The sequence below is a fragment of the Aspergillus lucknowensis genome, assembly GCF_044049455.1.
Source record: "Aspergillus lucknowensis strain CBS 449.75 chromosome Unknown BJX67scaffold_1, whole genome shotgun sequence".
NCBI classification, from domain to species: domain Eukaryota; kingdom Fungi; phylum Ascomycota; class Eurotiomycetes; order Eurotiales; family Aspergillaceae; genus Aspergillus; species Aspergillus lucknowensis.
In genome coordinates, this window is record NW_027263545.1 from 714328 (window position 1) to 735741 (window position 21414).

The 21414-nt window shown below is 51.0% G+C and overlaps 10 protein-coding genes across 10 annotated transcripts; 4 read left to right on the plus strand and 6 right to left on the minus strand.

Moving 5' to 3' along the window:
• Positions 1 to 152: 152 nt before the first annotated feature.
• BJX67DRAFT_376298 (ER membrane protein complex subunit 4) lies at positions 153 to 833 on the minus strand (the record flags this gene model as incomplete). The annotated part of the gene is made up of 3 exons (XM_071031847.1): positions 153 to 228; positions 289 to 638; positions 693 to 833. 3 exons carry the CDS (start codon positions 831 to 833, stop codon positions 153 to 155), a joined length of 567 nt encoding a protein of 188 aa, XP_070891461.1.
• An 855-nt stretch (positions 834 to 1688) lies between these two features.
• Positions 1689 to 4076, plus strand: BJX67DRAFT_376299 (putative AP-2 adaptor complex subunit beta; the record flags this gene model as incomplete). The annotated part of the gene is made up of 5 exons (XM_071031848.1): positions 1689 to 1930; positions 1994 to 2069; positions 2123 to 2487; positions 2544 to 2972; positions 3029 to 4076. The coding sequence occupies 5 exons, from the start codon at positions 1689 to 1691 to the stop codon at positions 4074 to 4076; spliced, it is 2160 nt and encodes a 719-aa protein (XP_070891462.1).
• A 162-nt stretch (positions 4077 to 4238) lies between these two features.
• On the minus strand, positions 4239 to 5813 carry cwc25 (U2-type spliceosomal complex subunit CWC25). Its single transcript, XM_071035707.1, has 2 exons — positions 5749 to 5813; positions 4239 to 5683 (listed from the first exon to the last, which is right to left on the minus strand). Exons 1-2 carry the CDS (start codon positions 5772 to 5774, stop codon positions 4402 to 4404), a joined length of 1308 nt encoding a protein of 435 aa, XP_070891463.1. The 5' UTR covers positions 5775 to 5813; the 3' UTR covers positions 4239 to 4401.
• A 1497-nt stretch (positions 5814 to 7310) lies between these two features.
• Positions 7311 to 8158, minus strand: BJX67DRAFT_376301 (uncharacterized protein; the record flags this gene model as incomplete). The annotated part of the gene is made up of 4 exons (XM_071031849.1): positions 7311 to 7334; positions 7390 to 7499; positions 7564 to 7941; positions 7996 to 8158. The coding sequence occupies 4 exons, from the start codon at positions 8156 to 8158 to the stop codon at positions 7311 to 7313; spliced, it is 675 nt and encodes a 224-aa protein (XP_070891464.1).
• A 2123-nt stretch (positions 8159 to 10281) lies between these two features.
• BJX67DRAFT_386857 (inorganic pyrophosphatase) lies at positions 10282 to 11494 on the minus strand (the record flags this gene model as incomplete). The annotated part of the gene is made up of 4 exons (XM_071034142.1): positions 10282 to 10625; positions 10688 to 10749; positions 10819 to 11290; positions 11363 to 11494. 4 exons carry the CDS (start codon positions 11492 to 11494, stop codon positions 10293 to 10295), a joined length of 999 nt encoding a protein of 332 aa, XP_070891465.1. The 3' UTR covers positions 10282 to 10292.
• A 133-nt stretch (positions 11495 to 11627) lies between these two features.
• Positions 11628 to 12907, plus strand: BJX67DRAFT_376303 (uncharacterized protein; the record flags this gene model as incomplete). The annotated part of the gene is made up of 2 exons (XM_071031850.1): positions 11628 to 11733; positions 12687 to 12907. 2 exons carry the CDS (start codon positions 11628 to 11630, stop codon positions 12905 to 12907), a joined length of 327 nt encoding a protein of 108 aa, XP_070891466.1.
• Positions 12908 to 13135: 228 nt separating this feature from the next.
• Positions 13136 to 13477, plus strand: BJX67DRAFT_376304 (pyrroline-5-carboxylate reductase; the record flags this gene model as incomplete). The annotated part of the gene is made up of 1 exon (XM_071031851.1): positions 13136 to 13477. The coding sequence occupies one exon, from the start codon at positions 13136 to 13138 to the stop codon at positions 13475 to 13477; it is 342 nt and encodes a 113-aa protein (XP_070891467.1).
• A 778-nt stretch (positions 13478 to 14255) lies between these two features.
• BJX67DRAFT_339651 (uncharacterized protein) lies at positions 14256 to 14624 on the minus strand. Its single transcript, XM_071027685.1, has one exon. It carries the CDS (start codon positions 14499 to 14501, stop codon positions 14283 to 14285), a length of 219 nt encoding a protein of 72 aa, XP_070891468.1. The 5' UTR covers positions 14502 to 14624; the 3' UTR covers positions 14256 to 14282.
• A 1621-nt stretch (positions 14625 to 16245) lies between these two features.
• Positions 16246 to 17414, plus strand: BJX67DRAFT_339654 (glutathione S-transferase). The gene is made up of 5 exons (XM_071027686.1): positions 16246 to 16420; positions 16473 to 16626; positions 16681 to 16791; positions 16869 to 17060; positions 17120 to 17414. Exons 1-5 carry the CDS (start codon positions 16356 to 16358, stop codon positions 17204 to 17206), a joined length of 609 nt encoding a protein of 202 aa, XP_070891469.1. The 5' UTR covers positions 16246 to 16355; the 3' UTR covers positions 17207 to 17414.
• A 1652-nt stretch (positions 17415 to 19066) lies between these two features.
• On the minus strand, positions 19067 to 21323 carry BJX67DRAFT_369148 (uncharacterized protein; the record flags this gene model as incomplete). Its single annotated transcript, XM_071030720.1, has 5 exons — positions 19067 to 19679; positions 19739 to 19910; positions 19959 to 20145; positions 20200 to 21119; positions 21161 to 21323. The coding sequence occupies 5 exons, from the start codon at positions 21321 to 21323 to the stop codon at positions 19067 to 19069; spliced, it is 2055 nt and encodes a 684-aa protein (XP_070891470.1).
• Between the last annotated feature and the right edge of the window lie 91 nt (positions 21324 to 21414).

The following is a 21414-nucleotide window of genomic DNA, read 5'->3' on the forward strand; positions in this document are numbered from 1 at the left end:
TCTAGAGCATTTGCTGGTGTGTTATACATTGTATATATTTGTATATACCCAGGGCCAAGGGTAATTATGGCAAAGGCTTCTGCAAAGCCCGCTGGTCGTTAGCGTACCATCCATTGATCGGCACTGCCTAGCCTCAACTATAGACATCAAGCTCATCCAAAAGCAAAATAAACAGTTTCCAGTGGTTGTCGTTCTGATTCCCAAGCCAGCCAGTCCGACCTCGTAGTACTGTTCGAATCGTATTAGCAATCATCTCGGATTGATAGGGATATTGCCCCATGTACGTACGGTAAAAGACCCATAGCATTGACCTTCCACACGCCCAACGCTAGCAGAACAAACTGCATGAGCACGTATACAAGCTTCACCCCAAGCAACTTCCCCCGCAACGTCTCCGAATCGAATTTAGCGAACACTGTGTTGGTATTGATAAGGCCCTGGATTGGGCCTTTGAAGAGCATGAAGACCATCATAATGCTGAAAATCTGCAGACTATTCCCGGACATATACATCATGATCGCGTTCATGGGAATTTGCTTCGACGGGGCGAGAGCGATTTCCCAGGCCTTCTTGAGCTTGAGGGTATCGGTCTCGGCAGGCTTAGCTGCGGTCGGCGTTGTTGTTGATTTTTCTGCGCGCTGAGAAAGGAGTTAAACTAGTTCATTTTGTGGGCGGATTTGCGCGATACGTACGCTTTTCCCGCCGGTCTTGCGAGAGAAGCCGGGGGGATCGGGGATGCTGGATGTCGAGGCGGATGGGCGTGGCGGAGGGGAGTTGAGCTCGACAGCCCATTTGGGAGGGGGAAGGGGTGGTAGAGCTTGGGAGCTGGCCATTATGGTATACGAGTCTTTCAAGGGAGGCGCGGATAGAAGAGGGAAGCTCAAAGGAGCTTCTGGTGGATCTGGAGGACGGAGAGGTTGAGGTGGTGAGCTCAACGCCTGGAAAATCAGGAAGAAATGGGATTCTCCACAACTGCAACCACGCGGAGTTGGCGGCCCACTCCTGATTCTCAGCAATCGATCTCCTTTCCCTTGACATGATCTTACGCTGTGCAATTGGAGATTAGATTCACCTCTCAACATCAGTTCTGTCGAGGTAGGTTCCCAGCCTGTGTTTGGATTCGCATGTGCCACATTGACCTTTGCGGTGCGCCCACCACCTCCAGTCCGAATTCGTCACCTCGAAAGGCATGGAAGTCTCGAAACTCCGTGCTCGCTAAGGAGTCGCCCTCGAAGCCATCCGGGCTGCTCTAAACGCCCTTTTCCCGCAGTCACCGGCCTTTCTGCGATTTGACGACGCTGGGAGAAATACGACTTCCTCCTTCAGGTCCCGCATTATTTTCCAAGACATAAGAAGACCTGTCATTATCCGCTGTCGCGAAGCTTCGAAGCCACCATGAGTTCCAGCGGGGGAGATGCGAAGTTGTTCGCTAGGGTACGTGGTCAACTACTGCTATACTTCTTGCCGCGCCGGCTTTCTTGTCCACGAGATGGCGTTTGATAAGTCTGGCTTAACCGCCATCTTCCCCTCACAGCGCTTCCCCTCAAGATTTTGTCATGCGATCTCGCCTTGGTCTTGATACCCCTCTTTGCTTCCTTGTCTCTCAGTTTCTCATGTCCCGCTGTTATCTTGCACATATTCATCCTGAGAATTCGCCATAATCTGTATCGCACCGCGATCGTATCCATATGTTCACCGCTCCGTTTGTACAAACTAGCTTACCAATATGGGCTCGATCTCCGCAGGGCAAAGTCGCCGAGCTCCGGCAAGAACTCAACAGCGGCGGCAAAAAAGACAAGAACTACTCGGCAAAGAAGATTGCTCTAAAAAAGATTGTTGCGAATATGACGATGAGCAATAACGACATGATTGCTTTGTTTCCAGACATCATCGACTGCATGAATTTACCCAGCTTAGAGATCAAGAAGATGTATGTTTACGTGGACCTTCCAATAACGCCTATGCTGACTTTGTTTCTTGCGCATTCTTCCAGGTGTTTCCTTTTCCTGGTCAACTATTCAAGGATGAAGCCTGACATCGCGCTAAACGCCCTTCCTATATTGATAAATGTACCGCGGCTCCAGTCCCCTGCGACTGATAGAATCTGACTAGTATACTACAGGACATGGAAGCATCGAATCCCCTTGTGCGCGCCTTAGCGCTTCGGACAATTGCATATGTGCATGTACGGGAGTTTGTTGAAGGTACGGTGCAGCCGCTCAAACGGCTGATGGGGGACATGGATCCATACGTTCGCAAGACCGCCGCTTTCTGCGTCGCTAAGCTCTATGAGCACGACCGGAAAATGGTTGAGACCTCTGACCTGATCGCCCGGCTGAATGAGATGCTGAAAGACGAGAACCCGACGGTTGTATCAAGTGTCCTGGCTTCCTTAGTGGATATTTGGGGACGGAGCGAAACCATATCCTTGACGATCGACTACTCGAGTGCATCAAAACTGGTCTCTATCCTCCCAGACTGTTCTGAGTACGCTATTCCCTATGATCTCTGCTTCTATCGCATAAGTTACTAATATCATATAGATGGGGCCAGACCTACATTCTGGAATCGCTCATGTCATACGTCCCTCAAGATTCCGCAGAGGCCCTACTGTTAGCGGAACGCATTGCCCCTCGTCTCTCTCACTCTAACTCTGCAGTCGTCCTCACCTCAATCCGCGTCATCCTTTACCTTATGAACTATATTGCCGAAGAACGACATATCACCTCTCTATCGAGAAAACTATCGCCCCCTCTTGTCACCCTCTTATCTAAACCGCCGGAGGTGCAATACCTTGCCCTCCGGAATGCAATTCTCATCCTGCAAAAGAGGCCTGAAGTTTTACGGAATGATATCCGGGTCTTCTTTTGCAACTACAATGACCCCATCTACGTCAAAGTGACAAAGCTCGAGTTAATATTCATGTTGACTACTAAGGAAAACATCTCCGTTGTGCTGGCAGAACTGAGAGAGTAAGTTGAGACTCTATTTCTCGCTTTGCAAACGTACTTTTGACCCCATCCTCTAGGTATGCGACCGAGATCGATGTTCATTTCGTACGCAAGGCCGTCCGTGCTATAGGAAAGTTAGCCATCAAGATCGAGTCTTCCGCTCGGCAATGCATCGATACGCTCCTCGATCTAGTGAACGCTAAGATCCCGTACATCGTGCAAGAGGCAACGGTTGTCATCCGCAACATATTCCGCAAGTACCCTAATCAGTATGAAAACATCATCGGCCAAGTTATCCAAAACATCGACGAACTCGACGAACCAGAAGCCAAAGCAGCCGTCATCTGGATCATCGGTCAGTACGCAGACCGTATAGAAAACTCTGACGGTCTTCTCCAGGACTACCTGGCAACTTTCCACGACGAGACAGTGGAAGTGCAGCTCGCTCTCCTAACGGCAACCGTCAAGCTCTTCATCCAACGCCCAACAAAGGGCCAGCAACTCGTCCCCCAGGTCCTCAAATGGTGCACCGAGGAAACGGACGACCCAGACCTCCGAGACAGAGGTTACATGTACTGGCGCCTCCTATCAACGGACCCAGCCACGGCGCGGCAAGTAGTCATGGGCCAGAAACCTCCCATCTCCGCCGAGAGCGAAAAGCTAGACTCCCGGACTCTCGAAGAGCTCTGCCTGAACGTCGGCACACTGGCAACAGTCTACCTCAAGCCCGTCCAACAAGTCTTCCGGTCCGCGCGTACGCGGCGCCTCCAGTATAGCCCTGCGCTTCAAAAGACTCACGAGGATTTCACTGCTACTACCTGGAAGCTCCCGGCTCCCGTTGCAAACCCGAACCCAGCTACCTCTCCCACTGCAGCTGCAAATGGATCAGCTACTACACCGACGGGGAGCTCGAGCGCTGCTGTAAGCGTGGCGGATAGCTACTTCAACAGCGTCGCCGTGGGCACGCAGCAGATGGCCTCACTGGACCTCGGTGGCCGTGAGGACGGCGGTGCTGGAGGCGGCGGCGCACCACAATCGCAGTATGTTGTTAACCAGAACCAGCAGCAGGCGTATCAACCTCAGCTGGCTGGAGGATCAGCGACCGGGGAGCTTTTGTTATTGTAACATTCGGATGAAAAGTCCAATCTAGATTTGTATTTGTAAAGTTCTTGCTACGTCATTGTTCTAGCGATGCTTTTCGCCTCTAACTTGTGGAATACATTTCGATCGTAGCATGAACTCGTCATACCAGGATGTCATTTCGTGCATCATTATTCCAGACAAGTAATGGGTCAGACCCAATATAGCCGGAGCAAAAATGAGAGATCAGATTTCCAGTAAATGGTGATCATAACGCGGGTATAGTTCTCAGTCTTAATCAGCGGTAAGTATAAAATTGATACAGGTGAAATAAATAGAAGAGGAAGGTTAATGAAGCACTGGAGGTATGTTAATCCTCTTCAAGCTTCGCTAGCCCACCACGACTGCGCCGAATCCGCTCATCAAGGCTATCTTCCTGTAGCTGCCGATGAAGACCAGACATAAACTGGCCGCGGTCTGAGCGGCGCTTGTCGTCTTCTTCACGCTGCTTCTCCTCCTGGGCAGTCACATCGGCGATGCGTTCCCGACGAGTGTCTTCCATTTCCTGTGCGTTGGACTGCATTTCAGCGAGTCTGCGCTTGCGCTGTTCTTCCAGATCCTTCGCGTGCTGCTCCTCGTCTGCACCTTGGCCGCTACGTGAGCCATTGAGTGCTCGATCCCGGTTTCGGCTGAACGAGTCACCATCCTTTGGGCCGCGATTATCTCTTCGCTCGCTATTGCGGTGGTATCTCTCCTCTCGGCGGTCCTGGTAACGGTTGTCTTCCCTTCTATCCTCTGCTCGGCGGCGGTCGGTATCATGGTTACCGTATCGGGGGGACGCTGACCTTCGTGTGGATCGATCGTATCGCTCGTCACGCTCGCGATATTTGCTGGAGTGATATACTCTTTCACCTCTTTCTTCTCCTTCTCCGCTGCGGTCTCGATAACTCCTGCGATCATAATCTCTGTGATGCCTGGTATCACGGTGGCCTCCCCGACTTCGATGCGACCTTTCTGGAGAAATAGGAGACCGAGATCGAGAGTGACGGTGGTGCGGAGACCGCCGGCGACTATCTCGATGAGAATCCTCGTCGCGCCTGCGCCTATGACTCCTCTCACGATCACGGTCCCGGTCCCGGTCCCTAGGTCGTTCGCGCTCGCGCTCCCGACCCTGTTCGCGTTCTCGTCGTCTGACAGATTCTTTCACCATGGTCTCGTAAGCCGCCTGCTCCCTCTTCTTGATCTCCAGCAACGGATCCGCCATGACCTTCACCATCGTATCACGGGTGTTATGAATCACAGGCGGGAGCGGCGCACCACTACCACCACCACCCACGGTAGCGCCCTTCTCAAGTTTCTTGCTCTCATCATTCTTCAGAAGTATTCCATCTATGCGACGCTTCCCCAGCAAATACCCTTCCATTTCCTCCGCATAGTGACCCGACGCGCTCGATGGCTCCTGGTACATCCAGTCAACCCTGTGAAGTTGTCGCTTTCCGCCGGCGCTTTCTTGCAGTCGTTGCAGTTCCTGGATCTGACGCTCTTCCTCACGTTCGCGATGGAGCTGGTCGATGCGCTTGCGCTCCTCGAGGGCCCGTTTCTCCTCCGACCAGACGCGCTCCTGGTTGCGGAAGAGCGATGGGTGCCATGATCTGTTTCGGCGCTGTTAGTTCACAGGTTGCGATATAAGCGTAATGAAAAAAAAAAAATGACTCACTTCTTCAAGTTCAGATCACCACCCATTTTTATTTTGATGATGGTTGAAATGCTGAGAGGAATTTGTTGCAGAAAGAATGACGCGGTCCAGAGAGATTCCAAATGAGGAAGCCGCGCATCACGGGATCGCCACTTCATCTCACTGCCTGAGGCATTAAATGCGGCTCCACAGCTGCCGAATGTTTACTTCGACCTCATCAAGATGCATGTCGCACGTCTGGTTCAGACATGATGCACTCCGAGAAATTCTGGAACTTCAGACATTGTATATACGGAATCTGGGTTGCTTGAAGTCCCTAAAATCGTCCAACAGGTCTCATCATATCTGCCTTTCTTCGGATTCCGCCCATCGTTGCGGGCAGATCTTCGCTTCATGAGCGTCTTGCTCTGACAAAGCAACATGCCTTCACAGAGGCTTCAAGAAGGCCCGGGCATGAAATGGTGTCCCGGAATTTTGACTGGCTGACTCACACTGCGAATTCGAGGCTTAATCAAACGCCAACTGGCACGAAGAAGAGCAGTTTCGCTTTTTGCCTTCGCACGGATCCAGGGTCTGGCAGGTGACCCGGGGAACGACGGCGTTATCCAGTAACCGAGTTACGCTCCCAGTGGCGAGGGTGAAGGCGGGGATTCGGAAGGTGGCTACTTATGTACTGCGGACATGACAGTCATAAGTGCTCAAGGGAGGATTGTAGTGACGGTATGGTTAGCTGCTATGGAAGGGGCATGTGTTCTTGCTAGCGATTTTGTGGTGGAATTGTTTGTGCTTTGAGTTTGCTTAAATATGTCTAATAACTGAGCAGCGATCAGGAACCCGACAGCATGAGTTAATAAACATCATTACTCGACGCGGACTGCTAATTCTGAAGTACCTTATCTAAGGTAACGAGCAAGAACACGCCTAGGTATAGCCTAGGACCAAGCAATGCCTCCTGCTCCTCAAGGTGATTCATGGTTAATCCTCATCACAGAGTTTGTAGGCGTTTTTCCCTTCGTCCAAACAGCTATTCTTAAAGTCACATACCAAGAACCAAATCAAAACAAAATAAAAGCACAAGGAGAAAAAGAAAAACAACCAAGTCTCTTGCAATCATCCTCCTCCGTTTCTATTGCTCTTTCTAGACCCGTCCCCGAGGGATTTTGCAACATAGCATGCCCAGGGCACCCGTTCTCTATACCAGAGCCCTACTCTCGCCTTTAGCTGCGGCCACGAATGGTCCACTGTGAGACTAAAGTAGAAGCAAAGAAAGGAGAAACAGGCAGTTTTGGAGCGTGTATGTAAAATGGGTTCTCCGATCGATTTGGCTGGAGGAGAAAGACAGGGGAAGCGTTTGGCCTCGGCATGGGAGAGTTGAACGAGAGTTCCTAGTGGGACCATGTGCGCGCGAGGTGGATCTGTTTGCACCTCTACTAGGTTCGTTGTCACTCCTGGAGTCTCAGACCGGTCTGCTCTTCGATTGTGGACTGTGTGCCGAGAATGTTGGTAGGTGTTGGTGACAAAACAGCAGCGTGTTCCATGATTCTGTGTAGATGGGATATAATCTCAATTTGCTCCACTTCCGCTCAATCAAAAACGTGGCTCGAAATCTGCTATTGTTAAAACAAATATTCGCACATCTGGCTATGTCCGCTGGGGCCGTACCTTGCCTTGAGGGTCAAAGCGGAGAAAGCACCAGTCATAACTGTCCGTCGCTATTCCATAGATCGTGGTATTTGCTCTTCCGGCCTTCTTGCGCGCGTGGTGCAGCATAGCTTGGAAATGAACAAAGTAAGCAAAAGTCCTTTTGAAAAGCTCTGCAGCCATTTATGTACCTACCCATATAGGCCATGGCTTGAAACTTGCCAATATTCACACGCTTCTTGGCCTCGACGATAACCATGTTGGTCTCAGCCTCGCCACGGTTCACATAAAACAATGAATAGTCCGTCTTGCCACTGATAATGTGTGGCTTCTTCAGGTATGTCCAGGGGAGTTTCATAGGCATCTCCGTCTCCCAATGCAGTGATTTGAATGACCCTATAGACTGGACCGACGCCCACTTCCCCATTCCTTTGTCCTGTCCGCATTGTCCGAATTCCTGTCGCTTCTTCGCGGCGAGAGTCGTGCAGAGGATCGCATCGAGTCTGGCTCGGGCGAAGGCTTCTTTGTCGGGACTTCCTCCATATGCAAGAGCATAGTCAGCGAGGATGGCCCCTGGACAGATTAGGTAGATCTTGAATCTCGGGGAAGTTCAACGCAATAGCTTACCCAAATGTTCAGGGATCGTTCTTCTCTCCCTTGATTCAAGGGTCCAAATACCCGGAGATACATCTCGTTTTAAACCAAAAGTGAGTTCAACTTCCCCAGCATGAATATCTGTGATTGCAATGGTAGGGATCTCGGGGTTCCGCTTTCCCGCTTTATTCCGCATCTGCTTCTGAGTTCTTGCTTCTCTTTTTCAAGCTCCCGTTCCTGCCTGTCAAGTTTCTGCTTCAGTTTCTCCAACTTTTCTCTTTCTGCCTTGATCTTCTGCCGTTCTTTCTCCACAGCATGCATCTCCTTTTGACTTTCTGACTGTGCGAGTTGAAAAGCATTGTTGAAATTGCTTCGAGCTCGGGAGTCTTTGAGTACTTGGCCAATCTGCTTCACCCTCTCTTCGGGTCTGGTGGACCAGTGCATGATTAATTTTTGGTTGCCGGTGGTGTTGAGGGGCCGTTTGAGTGGACGTAGAGGGCAGGGAAGTGAGATAGGATGAACAATATGAAAGCATGAAGAGAGATGACAGGAGGGATCCTGGGCGAGGAAGGGCGTTTTATAGTGGTTCAGGGCGGCTAATGTGTTTGCGTCGTCAATACGGGTGTCATAATCGCCGTCAATGGAAGTCAGGTCCCATTCGTACCCATTGAGCTCTAATCGAAGGCGCAAGAGTTTTATTCGGACGGCCACATCTAGAATTGCGCAAATTCGGCGCACAATTACTTGCTGTTGATCCCCGGCCCAATTGAGCCTTATCGAGGAACACTGTCAAGAAGAACGGTTAGTTTTGTGCTGAAACTAGATTGGTAGAGCCAGAAGCCATAACCTTATTCTTAATGATATACAGAAACACCCATGTGAAACCGTCCGTCAATATCCCATGTGTTACTCGGACATTGTCACCCTTTGGCCGATTGTGTTGTATCGTCGCTGTTTCTCCCATTATTCAAACGAAACAACCCACGGGGTGATCCAGAACTTATAAACTGTTCGGTGAAGTAACAAGTACTTCTCGTCATCCGTATCGACAATTGGATCCTCCGACCGAAGCACAATCAAGTTCGTCTCCAGCTCATCTTCCTCTCCGTACCAGAATACATAGTCCGCCACGGATTGTCCGGTGTTGTTTTCGTCCTCGCCTTCATCTTCAAATTGATCATCGTCTTCGGATGTGGAAAATGTGGGAATAACCAACTTATAATCCCAAGTAACCATTTTCAATAATTTTTCCAAACTGACATTCGGGCTGGGTGCTGCTCTGTCTGCAGTACCAGGATCAGTACATCCCAATATCCCCCGCTTAACCATAGCCAACGCACAAAGCAAGACAGCATCAACGTGAGGCCGGACTAAGCTGCTAAATGGGGATCCTGGATGGAGAGCTATAGTGAAGTCTTCAAGTAGAGAATTTAAATAACTGGGAATTTCGTCTGCGCTGTCCGCCTCGTCGGCTGAACTGACACGGCATGTTCCGTTCCGCGCGCAGAACAGACGCTGCAGAAGTCGTGGGAGAAAGTTGCGCTGCAATCGCCTGTGTATGTGTGCTTTGTCTTCTATGGCGTATTGTATGCGTTGACCAGTAGACATGGATATTGGGAATTTGTGGGAGGCTGTGGTGATTACGGGGATGGATATGGGAGCGTAAACTAAACCTTGTTGTGTTGAGTCATTCGATCAAGCTAAGCTTTGAGACACCTTTCCGACATACTAGGATTCCACATGCCACTTACTTGCTCCTGGCTTTCAGAACTGATGGTCCGCCTTCTCCTCGTGGTGTCGTCTGCCATGCCATGGGCCGGACCGTTCTTGCTCTAATACGGTAACGTTCCATGCTGGCACTCCTCTACGCGTGGCGGAACTTTGGATAATAAGCACGATGATAGGAGGGCGAGGACAAGAGAACAGAGTTCCGAAACTCTATTCACCGATGACACTTTTTCCGGGCCAGCGTGGGCAAAACCTACTCGTCTTCTGCTGACCCTTTCGTTCCCCCAACAGATGGCTCAAGCTTTCCGCGAGGATAGAATACTTAAGGGACCTCCTGAGGTAACACCAATGGGGAACTCTGGATGTATCCAGTTTTGCCGTCAAGCGAGAGGGCTTATTCGAAGAGAAACCGGGCCATCCGGGTGGTGGAGACGGTGTGCAAGATGAGAGCGCAGGAGACGGGCCTTTTGAAAGGCATCCAAACTGCCCTTGTGGGATTGTCGAGATTCCGATTTGATGTGCCTTACAGAATATAAAATGACCAGAAAATCCTATAAACGACAAACTTCTTCGCGCGACCAAATCCACCATATATACTACCCTCACGCTTCCACGACGTTCTCCTCAATAAGCTGGAAGTCCTCGTCAAGGTAGAACCACTGCTCGAAGCGGGCAGGCTTGGGCGCAGCAGATTCCTCATTAGACTTTGGCGGCAGACCGAGGCGACGGGTAGCCTCGTGACTGGGAATGAAGCTGTGGCGGATGTCCGGACGGGAGGTCTGGTTGTAGTTGATCTCGTTTGAGTCGACATTACCCCTGACAAGATCGAGCCAGTAACGGTGACCCTGCTCAACGGTAGCGGTGGCGAAAGTGGCGTTGACGTACGAGTCGCCAACAATGGGGATGAGGTCGTCGCCGCGGGCGACTTTGTAGTACTGCGATGGTCTTTGTCAGGGATTGTTCTTGACAGAAAGGAGTCGGGAGGGGAAGGGCATACGGTAAACCAGTCGCGGTAGGACTTGATCAGGCCAGGACGATATTTTTCGACGTCCTCGAAGTCTAGAATGCGCTATTAGATATCAAGTACCCCAGATGTCTCCAAAAATGCATCTGAATGGTAAAACACACTGTCAACAAGAGGAGCAATCGGGTCATTGACATCAATGCCCAGGACCTTCCAGTCCGTCTCGCCGCCGTCGTTGGGCGCAATCGCACCGAGGATCTTGACCTGCTTCACTTGACCAGTGTAGCCGAGGTCCTGGCCAATATCGAACAGGTCGATGGGGTCATTGTCGCCAGGCTCGTTGGTGAAGTCGTGGTCGACGTTGGGGCTCTCCCAGGTCTGGGGGATAGATCCATACAGGAAAGGGTACGTCTTGTGAGGGAAGATGCTCTCGACGTAGCGCGGGGCGCCGTTGCGGTCGTCGTGGAAGATGGGGTTGAGAGGCTCCTGGCGTCTGATCTCAATCTTGCCGTCCTCCCAACGTGGGATCTCGACGACGAAGTTGACAATCTGCCTGTTGCACTCGTCGGGATACAGAGGGACGTCATGCCAAAAGGAGATGGGATGGCCGTTTTGCTCGAGCCAGACGCGCCAGTCCTGCAGGGTAGGGTGTCAACGGATTCAAAAGGTGTCACGCGGGATACATGCGCCTCTGGAAAAGCAACGTACCAGAGTGTTGCGGGCGCCAACAGTTCTGAGACTGAGAGCGTCGTAGTCAAAGTTTGAGTTGCCCTGGAGGGTACCGGCGGCCACGAGGGCGGGCAGAATGGCCCAAGCAACTTGAAAGCTCTTCGGGGCCATTGTGAATCAATCTGCAGAAGAGAGGACGCCGAGGAGGCTCAAAGATAGGAGATCGGCAACGCGTCGGGACTCATGAAGGAATAAAATTCTTGAAGGCGAAGAAGGATCAGCCATGGGTTAAATCTCCGGCATCATGCCGTCTATCCACAGCTCTGGACGGTGCGTCCCTCTGTGCATCCCACGACAAATCTCGCCCCATCGGAAGGTCGCAAGTGATGGTGCTTGGCACCCCGAGAGGCGTATGGGGCGGCCACGCACAGAAGTTCGAGAAGTTCCTCATGGGGTTCTCCCGGAGGAGAGCTGTTGAATCGTAGCTGTCTTGGAACCCACGTGCATGTCCTCCGCTGATGACCCCAGCTTGGCGTCTCGGAAGGCCAAGCCTCTCGGGCGCCCAGCGGGTTGTCATGCAGGAACCACGAGAATGTGCCTCATTCCCTCCCGGTCAGAAACAATAAAGTAGCCTTGAAGATGGAGCTGACCACAAGGATCCGGATGTACTTTGGATTGCAATCCACGGGTCCACAACAACAGTGTTAGGGGAAACACGTAGCGTGGGGATATTCATCTGTGGGAGCGTGATCATGATTCAATTGCCATTGGCTTGGAGTGCAAGTCCAGGTAGCCCGCTACTTCGGACCAGAATAAATGTTTCCAAAAGTAAAGCTTCGTAATACCAGCTTGGAGAATTGCCTTAGTGAGAACGATCGTTGATCCATTTAGGTATGCTGTATACATTTCCCAGAACTAAAGGAACAGAAACCCGCTAATCTTAAATAAGTATAGCCCCTGACCACCGTGGACACTGGCCATCAACAATCGGCAACGCCCCCAGAGCCCCGGGCCTGGCTTGAGGAAAGCTCAGAAGTGAAGCTATTTGAGGCTTCCGGAACTCCTCTGAAGACTTGAATTGTCGCATATTATAGCAAGAGAATTGTACGGCAAGCTAGTTGCCTGTTACTCGTGGTTGGGCTTAGGGTTAGGGGTGGGTCGTCCAGTACGAATCATGCCCGAAATCGGTCGGCTGCATCGCCGATAAGTTCATTGAGGGTTCAACCAACTGAGAGTATCTCAAGGAACCACAAATGACCTGAGAATGAATCTAGAAAGGTTTAAAATGTCCAACTCTACACTCTGCATCCTCGGCTGAGGTTCGTTCAACCATCGCATTCGATACACTCTCTAATAAATCTAGGCAACCTGGGAACCGCAATCCTCAAGGGCCTCACAAGCGATGAACCGCTCTTCACACGGTACATCGCCTGCGTCCAGAGCACATCCTCGGAGCAACGCTTGACAAGCCAATTTGATGGATTCAGCAATCTTACTGTCTCCATTGCTGATAACGTCAAAGCTGTACAGGACTCCAACGTTATCATCCTCGCTCTCGACCCCAGCATTATCGAGACAGACTGATGCAGCCCGGTCTCCGCGATGCACTGGCCGGTAAACTGCTCGTCAGCGTCGCAGCAGGGTGGACACGCTAGAAAATCGAAGAGACACTGTACAGCACAAAAAGTGGAGGCAATGGCAGCGATGCACCATCAGATCGAGCATTCGTCATCCGCACGCTGCCGAACATCGCAGCCCTTGTATCCCAATCGCTCACAGTAATCGAGATCGAACCAGGTCGCGCCTAGCCTCATGGACGCAACAACTGCCGTGGCGGGTTCAACTCCCGCTATGTTCGCCGTTATTGTCGACGCGATGATCGACGCCGCGATCGCTGTTGGTGTTCCCAGAAATATGGCGCACACGATGATCTTCCAGGCGATGCAAGGAACGGTAAGTATGCTCCAGAGTGGCGTGCACCCGGCCCTCTTGAATGATCAGGGGACGTCGCCGGAGGGGTGTACGATTGGGGGGTTGATGGTGATGGAGGAGGCTGGGGTGAGGGGCCATGTGGTGAGGGCGTTGAGGGAGGCTGTGACGGTTGCCAGGATGATGGATGGGGTGAGGCGTGTTAATGATACGCTGAAACATTAACTTCGTACTTGCTCTGGACCTCTGCCTTCTACTTGTAGCTCATATTCACTCCTGAATTCCATTACTACCACCCTACTAATTAACGAACGTTGATGTGTTCGCCTCGGGGTTGATATCGCTCCCGATGTACCTGGAAAAGTCGAGGAGCATAGGAGAAGGTCGGACTTTTGAATAATTAGCGTGCGGCCGTCAAAGTGAGCAAGGAGGATCCTTCCGCAGAGGGGTGCCATGAAGGAGATGAGCATAACCTTGGGTGAGAGAGCGAGTTTAGCAGCTGATTAGATACAAGAATATCAGGGGGATAAAGGTTAAGTCCACTTACTGGAATAACAAGATACTCTTTGAGCGTATCATCCATAAGGCGAGTCGAAATTGCAGCAATAATCGTAAGGAGTTCAGCATGGAGTAGGTGTTTGGGATCACCATTGCTTGCATTATACATGCATAATTTGATAGTGGATAGCCGCTCTTAAGCCAGCGGGCAGTGGGCTCCCACTCAGGGTAGGAGTGAATTTTCAGGTGGGGAGATAATTGTTGCGCAAAAGCGAATCTATACAATATATGATAAGCCTTAGTACTCGTTGCAAATCATCCCGATGGCTTGCCCAGAATTTCTACAGCCTGTCACTACCCTCAGGGGTCTTGAATTCTCCTTTGTTCCCTTTCTAGGAGCTACCTCTGTTTCCCACACAAGTCGATAAATCAAGGATCTTATCTGCATATACTTGCTAAAACATCCAGCTTCGATCAACTCGGGGAATTTGCCATCAGTCATGTCGTTCAATTGAGCGTATTTCTCTGCAACCTAGGGGGACTCTAGGTTCAATTTGTGCCTGGACGAGATGGCATCATTAGAGAGTGGAAGGAAGAAGTTCGATTCAGCATCCCCTGTGTTGCTGCAAGTGATATCATGTAGCCGGATAACATTGATGTCGACCTTGAGCTCATTAAGCTCATCGGGTCCGATATGAACGACGGGGTATTTCACCAACTCCATGAATGCATCGCATGATGCGGTCGACATGTTTAGTCTCTTCTCCTTTTGATGCTTCTCCTCTTGGTTCTTCTGTAAGCAGAGTCCAGTAAATCCCCCATGCCAGGTATGACAGATTGTTGCAGCTCATGTTGGCCCCAGGCAAAGTGAGACGGTCGATTCAACAATGTGGGAGAAAGAGATGAAGGGATGCGAAAGTAGAGCAGGAAAAAGAGTGGGAAGAGAGAGGACCTCCCGGGGAAGCCGCAACTTTATCCTGCATATAACACCTATTTTTTTCAGGTCGAGCCACACAACAATGGCTCTCTTGCCGGGAAAGCCTGGAACCAAGTACGCGTGGCCAGCTCTAGGGGATGAAATAGCCCTTGCAAGAATAATCGATGGGAAGAGAGGGGAGGCAAACCTTTGTTGAACCTGCATGGACTACATACAGCCTCATTGCAGCGTCATCTTTCTTTATATTTTCTTTTTCTTTTTCTTATTTTCCCCCTCTTTTGTCTGCCTGAGCAGCCTGAGGCCCAGAAAGGCGACCTAGATCCTCTATGAGAGATCGATTTGAGCCTCCACAACGAGACGGTCACGAAGCCTGGAATCCATGAACTTTGGTCGATCTGCGGAGGCCGCGTGTGAGGAAGCAAAGCTGCTCAGAAACCAGGCCTGATATCCCTCAGAATATCATCCCTCTGCACGTTGCGTTCCTCCTCGCCCAGGATAGCGTACAGCATGTACTCCGTACTGTATCAAGATTCTTAACGTGGCCATAGCCCCTACAGTACGCGAAAACCATCACCTCAGTGAATGTGACTGGGCTCAATAACTTGATCGGATAGAGGTCTTCCCAAGGGCTCTAACCGCCGTCATTGATATACAGTCGAGGATCATTCGGGAGCCTAAATTTTAGATCGCTGGCGGCGCGGGCAGAGGCTGGAAGCTCCTCGTCCCGTGACCAGAGCGTGTGAGACATGGCGAATAACGACAAGGTCTTATAGAATGAATACTGTGACTCAAGATGATAGTGGGCATCAGCAATAGCGTCGAGGTTATTCTTTGAGCTTATTCCTCCGCCTCTTCCACAGTGTAGAGCCAGGCGGGATAGTATGTATTTGTATTGGGAGGCGCTTGGTCCCCTGCAGCTCGCGCCAGCTAGCATCCGTCCAGCAGTGAGGGTGCTGGTGGCCGAGTCAAGGTGGGTATCTGGGACCGCGCCTCCGAGAAGACGAACGCCGGCTCCGAAAATTTGATTTATCTGAGATTTATGATCTTCCCAAGCGAGGCTAACAGCCAGCCAGCCCCAGAGAACATGAATAATTCACACTCCATCCAGAACCCTGGCCACATCAGCGGCTGGCTGAGCGGGAACATGGTCTCTCTCTCTTTGCAAGCGTTACATGATGAAGGTCAGGATATATCGACGGAACAGTCTCATATCGGATGCAGCCGGTGGCAGCGTACGCCCTGCTCTTACCTGATCATGGCAACCCATCAAACTCGAGGTCAGGAGACGGTAGATCAGACAAGTGAGACTCGAGAAGAACAAGGTCTGCTTTGTATGGTCGTCCTCAGCCCAAGCCTTTCTTCAATAAAGCTTATCGCGCCGCAGATGATTCATGATCAAGACAGCCAGATGGTCGAGATCTGAACTTCTGCACCATCTCGCGACCCACTTGTCAAACATCGGGATTTGGCAATGGGACCTGGGATCTGTCGTCGGGTTTTGGAGAGGAAGACGAGAGACTGATTTGTCAGCATACCATCGATGCCCCGCATCAGTGACAGCAGAATGATTTCAGCAGAAAAAACAAGCAGATGCAAGTCCTGTAGCTCGTTGGATGCTATTCATATCCTGGGAATATCACAAATCATATATCTGAAAAAGAAACCGCAATGGCTGGCAAAGTCGTCTACCACTACCTCGCCATCGGCCGACTCGGCCGCGGGGAGGTTGTCAAGTAAGTGACGAAGGTCCTGACCCAACAACAACATGGACCTGATGGAATCTAGCCTCTTCTTGAAAGACGCGGGATTCGAAATTGAAGACAACCGCTACGCCTGGGACCACACCTGGCCAGCGACCAGCAAGAAGCTGCAGGAGCAAGGTCTCACGAGGACCGGCCTCCTCCCCTCAATCGAGTACCAGGGGGAGGTCCTTACTCAGGTCCGTCATCTCAACCCTTGTAACAGAAGAGGGACGTACCTAATTTGTGGACAGCACATCCCAATCCTCCGATACTTCGCCCGCGAAGTAGGCGGGTATGACGGCGAGACAAACTGGGAGAAGTACATTGTCGACGCTGTCTCGGATATTCACATCGATTGGCGGGTGCGTTCCCCCCCGCTCCCCGGCCGAATAAAACTCGTCTTCTGTTTCAGATTCTTCTCTGACTCATGCGTTACCAGTTCAAATTTGTCGCCAACCTCAAGGGCGCAACAGAGGAGTACAAGAATGAGGTCGTCCCGAAGTATTATAACCTGCTCGCGCAGTACTACGCCGAGCGCGAAGGCCCGTACCTCCTCGGCGAGAAGATTACGTATGCCGATTTTGCGGTATATCAATCTATTGACAACGAGCGGAGGATTGGGACTCTTCCGGTACCCCCTTTGCTAAACTGTATACGAGAGGAATACATTGATGCTGATACGTGATTTAGTCCCCACTTCCAGAGCCGCTTGTCAAACTTGAGAAGGCGATTGAGGCCCGTCCGAATATCGCGGAGTATATCAAGGCGAATAAATAGTGGGTTTCCTAGACGTGATTGATGTGGACGGAATGTCAGTAGCAATTGGTAATTTCGGGGTGCATTGGAGTGACTACTAGGTATAGAGAGCACAAACGGCAAAAGGAGGCTATCAGAATCTTGAAGAATGCCACCCGAGTTTCATGATTTCTGTTCATTCCCATATATCTCCCCAGTGAAAGCAGGCCTCAACCTCATTTTGACCAAACACCTAACCCCAATCCGCCCTCTCGACGGCTTCATCCACGCAATCTGCCCCTTCAAATTCACAACCCTAGGTGGTAGCCTCCTCTCAGGCCCTGAGCTAACGGGAAACATTGTCATCTGGAAACCCTCCCCCCTTCAAACAAACATCTGCACTGTTTCTCATCGTAGTCTCGGGCTTCTGGTGTGTACGCCACGGTCGTCGGGTGACAATATCCCAGTATCAAGCGAACAGTCGAGATAACTAAACCACCGCGTGAAGTACATGTCGTTAAAATTCATAAAAGGGCTCCACCTTGCTTTCAACTTCAGACAGCGGATCCCGCAGACGACGGCATTGAATCTTCTCCTTGCTCGAGCTCGTCAACATATCATATATTTTTTGGAGATTTATCGCTTGTTCCTCTACAAGTCAGTCAACAAGTCGACAGACGAACCGCGCTTCGATGGCCGTGCGCCGGAACCCTAACCCAAGAAAGCTAACCCTAACTCCGAACTGAGATCAACTCCTGAAGTTGTTGACAGAGTGAAGATGAAGATGAAACCAAATTCTACACACTTATCCACCTCCAAATAATTACCGACCCACCCAACTTATTGGCCTTCGAGGAGTCTCCAATCCTCCCTTCGCCCCAAATCCCCGACCTCAGCCAAACTCGGTGGCCCTCCCTCGATCTCTCGGACGTCATGCCCGATGTCCAACGATATCTATAACTGGTCGCTACCCTCAAATTCGGCAACTAAAGCACCTCTATTCGTAGGCTGTAATTACAATGACTCCAAAAAGCCACATCAATCTTCTCCGCCCCCTGGCTCCCACCAGACGCCACTTCGCCCTGACAGCCGAATACATCGCAGACCCATCTCGTCGGAAAGTAAATCTCGGGCAAGGGATGTACCGAGACGACAACGGTCAACCCTGGGTCCCCCCGCCCCCCCCCGTTCTGGAGAGCCCATGGGTTTTCGTAGATAGGGGCTCCAGCATGAATATCTTCCTATTGTCGGGTTGAAGGGGTTCCGAGAGAAGACAGCGGAACTAGTTTTTGGGGAGGGGTATCAGGATCTACGGGATAAGGTACTTTCATAAATATACCGCCGAGACACCTCCGCCAATTGACGTAGGAGAGAGAAGAGGACTGATTAGAAAAGCTTGCAACATCGCAAACAATCTCCGGAACCGGATCGCTCCATCTCGCGGGGTTATCTTCGAGCTGTTTATATTGACTAGTATAGCAATCGGATATTGGGATCATCTCATTCGGCGGCCTGGGATATTTGGATTCTTAAGCCTCTCGTCCAGGGTGGTGAAGATATTGAAAGGTTCGCTATACCCATACAGTGCTTTGTTTGCCAACAGCCCGACAAATTCGTAGATGAACTCCGCATACATGGCATAAAACTCGCGGATATCTATTGCAGGGCTGAATTCAGGAAATATTGAGTAGGCTGCGCGGTTGATTGGTGAGGTGCTTGCACGAGAGAAATAGTGGGCATCGTTTAGCTACATGACTTGTTCATCCATGCAAGCCGGTCAGTGCGATGAGGATTCAGCCACCGTCGTTGCTGTGACAAGAAATTCCCCATCTCAGGAAGTTCTCGAGTCATCCATGCTACCAGGTGAATGGTACGATATTTCTACTGTATTCTTACGGAAGCTCACCGGAGACCAGACTCCCTTGCAATATCATCATCCGTAAGACCCTCCTTGACGCTCGTCAAGTATGTATCAAACTTTGCCGTCACGTTAATGACATGCTTCAGCTCCGTGTTCGTCATCTTTCTACCCCGGGATTTCGCCAATCGGCGAGCGGCCGTGATGGCATTACGGATCTGGCGTCCGGTCATGCTTATCTCGGCGAGCTCGCTCAAATAGCACTCGATATCGTCGAAATCGACGTCACTTTGATCAAATCTCTTGAGGTGGTTGAGGAAGTTCCGCCAGATCTTGTGGCGCTGCGAGCGGGTCTGATTAGGGCAATGAAGGGCTACCTGGATTCGTGATTTGAATGCCTCGTCGATGGTTCCAACACGGTTTGTAGTAAGGATTATGATTCGGTCGTGGTAGTCGAGGAAACGGAGGAAGACGGCCACCAGGGCGTTATATTTCTTGTCTGACGTCGAACGCTCCTGTAAAAGGACATCGGCGTCGTCCAGAAGAATAATGCAGCCCCAGATTTTAGCCAACTGGAGGGCAGATGTCAGGCATTGTTCTGCCTTTTCGGGCTCCATGCCAATATCTGAGCTGGTTATCCGGTACAGGGGCTTTCGACTAACTCAGCCAGGCTTTCTGCTGTATATGTCTTTCCAGTTCCAGGGCCTCCATGCAACAGAATTGTCAGGCCCTTTCCTTTGCCGCTAATCAGGTCTGCTCCGCTGTCAACTTCGTGTTGGCCGGTCACCGTTGCGCGCAGAAGTTCTTTGGTCTCTTCTTCGAGAACAAGGTTTTCGAATGCGCTCTTATTCCAGCAAATATCCTGGATCCTGTCGACTTCCAATTGGACTGTAACCGTTAGATTATGCGCCTTTGTCCAAGAGAAGAGCCCATTACCCCATTTTTTCCCGGAGAGATCGAACCCGGGGATGGTTGGTGGGAAGAGATACACATGTGGGACCGGCAGGCAAACATCAGGGTCGAACCCTGCAAGAGACACCTTTGCCGTCTCGATATCGACATGCTGCTCACGCTGATAAAGCGACCTGTGCGTTTTAAAATCTATCACGTATCTCGCTCTATTCTATGCCACCAAGTTAGCTTCTTCCAGCACCCCAGATAACACCCAGGTTCTAACATTACCAAGATGACCAAAGGCGGCGTTACCACCATAAGAGACAAGCTTCTTCTCACGGAACTGCCAGTACGTATTACCCCGTTCCCGGAGGCGTCGCTGGACTTCGGGGCTCGTGTATTTCAGCGGAGTTACACCCGAGTCCTTCAAGTCCAACTCCTCTGGAGGATTTTTGGCATTAACTCCGAATTTCAAGGTGGTACCCTTGCGGTAGAAGGTTCCGTCAATCTCGTATGACCAGGCTGTCACGCCCCAGAATCTATTGTTATTCTGTGCTACGGGGTGTCCTTGCAGAGGTGCAGGCTCTTCCTTCACCCAAGAGGTAGCCAAGTAAGCCTGGAAACTTCCGTCCTTTCGAACAACAACGTTGCCTGGCTTCACGAGGTAGCTCATGTACTCAGGGGTTATGGTTCCTTTCGAAAGCAGAGCATCCACCCTTGAATATTCCCATTCTTTCGCATTGGTGATCCAGTCTGCGAACGCGCCCATGAGGGGTTGATGATGGGTGGAGAGGCTACTCAAGGTAGTCTGGTATGAGGACCGAAAGCTATACCAGAACAGATATGGCGCTCGGATCTCTGTTCTGAGATCGAAATCTGGGAAAAGCAACTGGAAATCAGGCTGTTTGGTCAAGTACTCCATACCTGCTTCAATCAAGGCGTTTGAGATGAATAAGAGCGATTCTGACTCGAAGATGAGGAGGGGACTGCCGTTGCCCTGCACTGGGACGTAGTTCCGATAAACAACGAATGCAAGGGAATGGTTTTCACGCAAGTAGTCACTGATATTGATTCCCTCGGACTCGAACCGCACAAGGTAGTCGTTTCCACCAGATGAGCCCCGTCGTGTCACCAAAGTCGGGGGTCTAAGGAAGAGCCTGCCGTTTCCTTTGTTTCGAAAGAGAGTCTGATAAAAGGCTTGTCCTGGCCAGCTCCTCCCGCAGACGTTATTCCCGGAGTCCCACGGACGTCCTGGCCAAAAGTATTCACATCCTGGCTGGGTTCCCACCCCGGCCGCACCACCTGGAGCCGTATTCTGTTCTGTTGCTCGTCCTCCGCACTTGAATTCGCCCTTATCCGCTTCTTGGCTCCTCCTTGCACCGCACTCTCAGCTTCGGACTCGGCCATTTTTCAGATTCAGACGGGTGGTGTGGACTGTTCTGGAAGCTTTCACGGGCGGGGCACACGAAGCAGCTGCGATGGAACCTCTTTCAAGGGC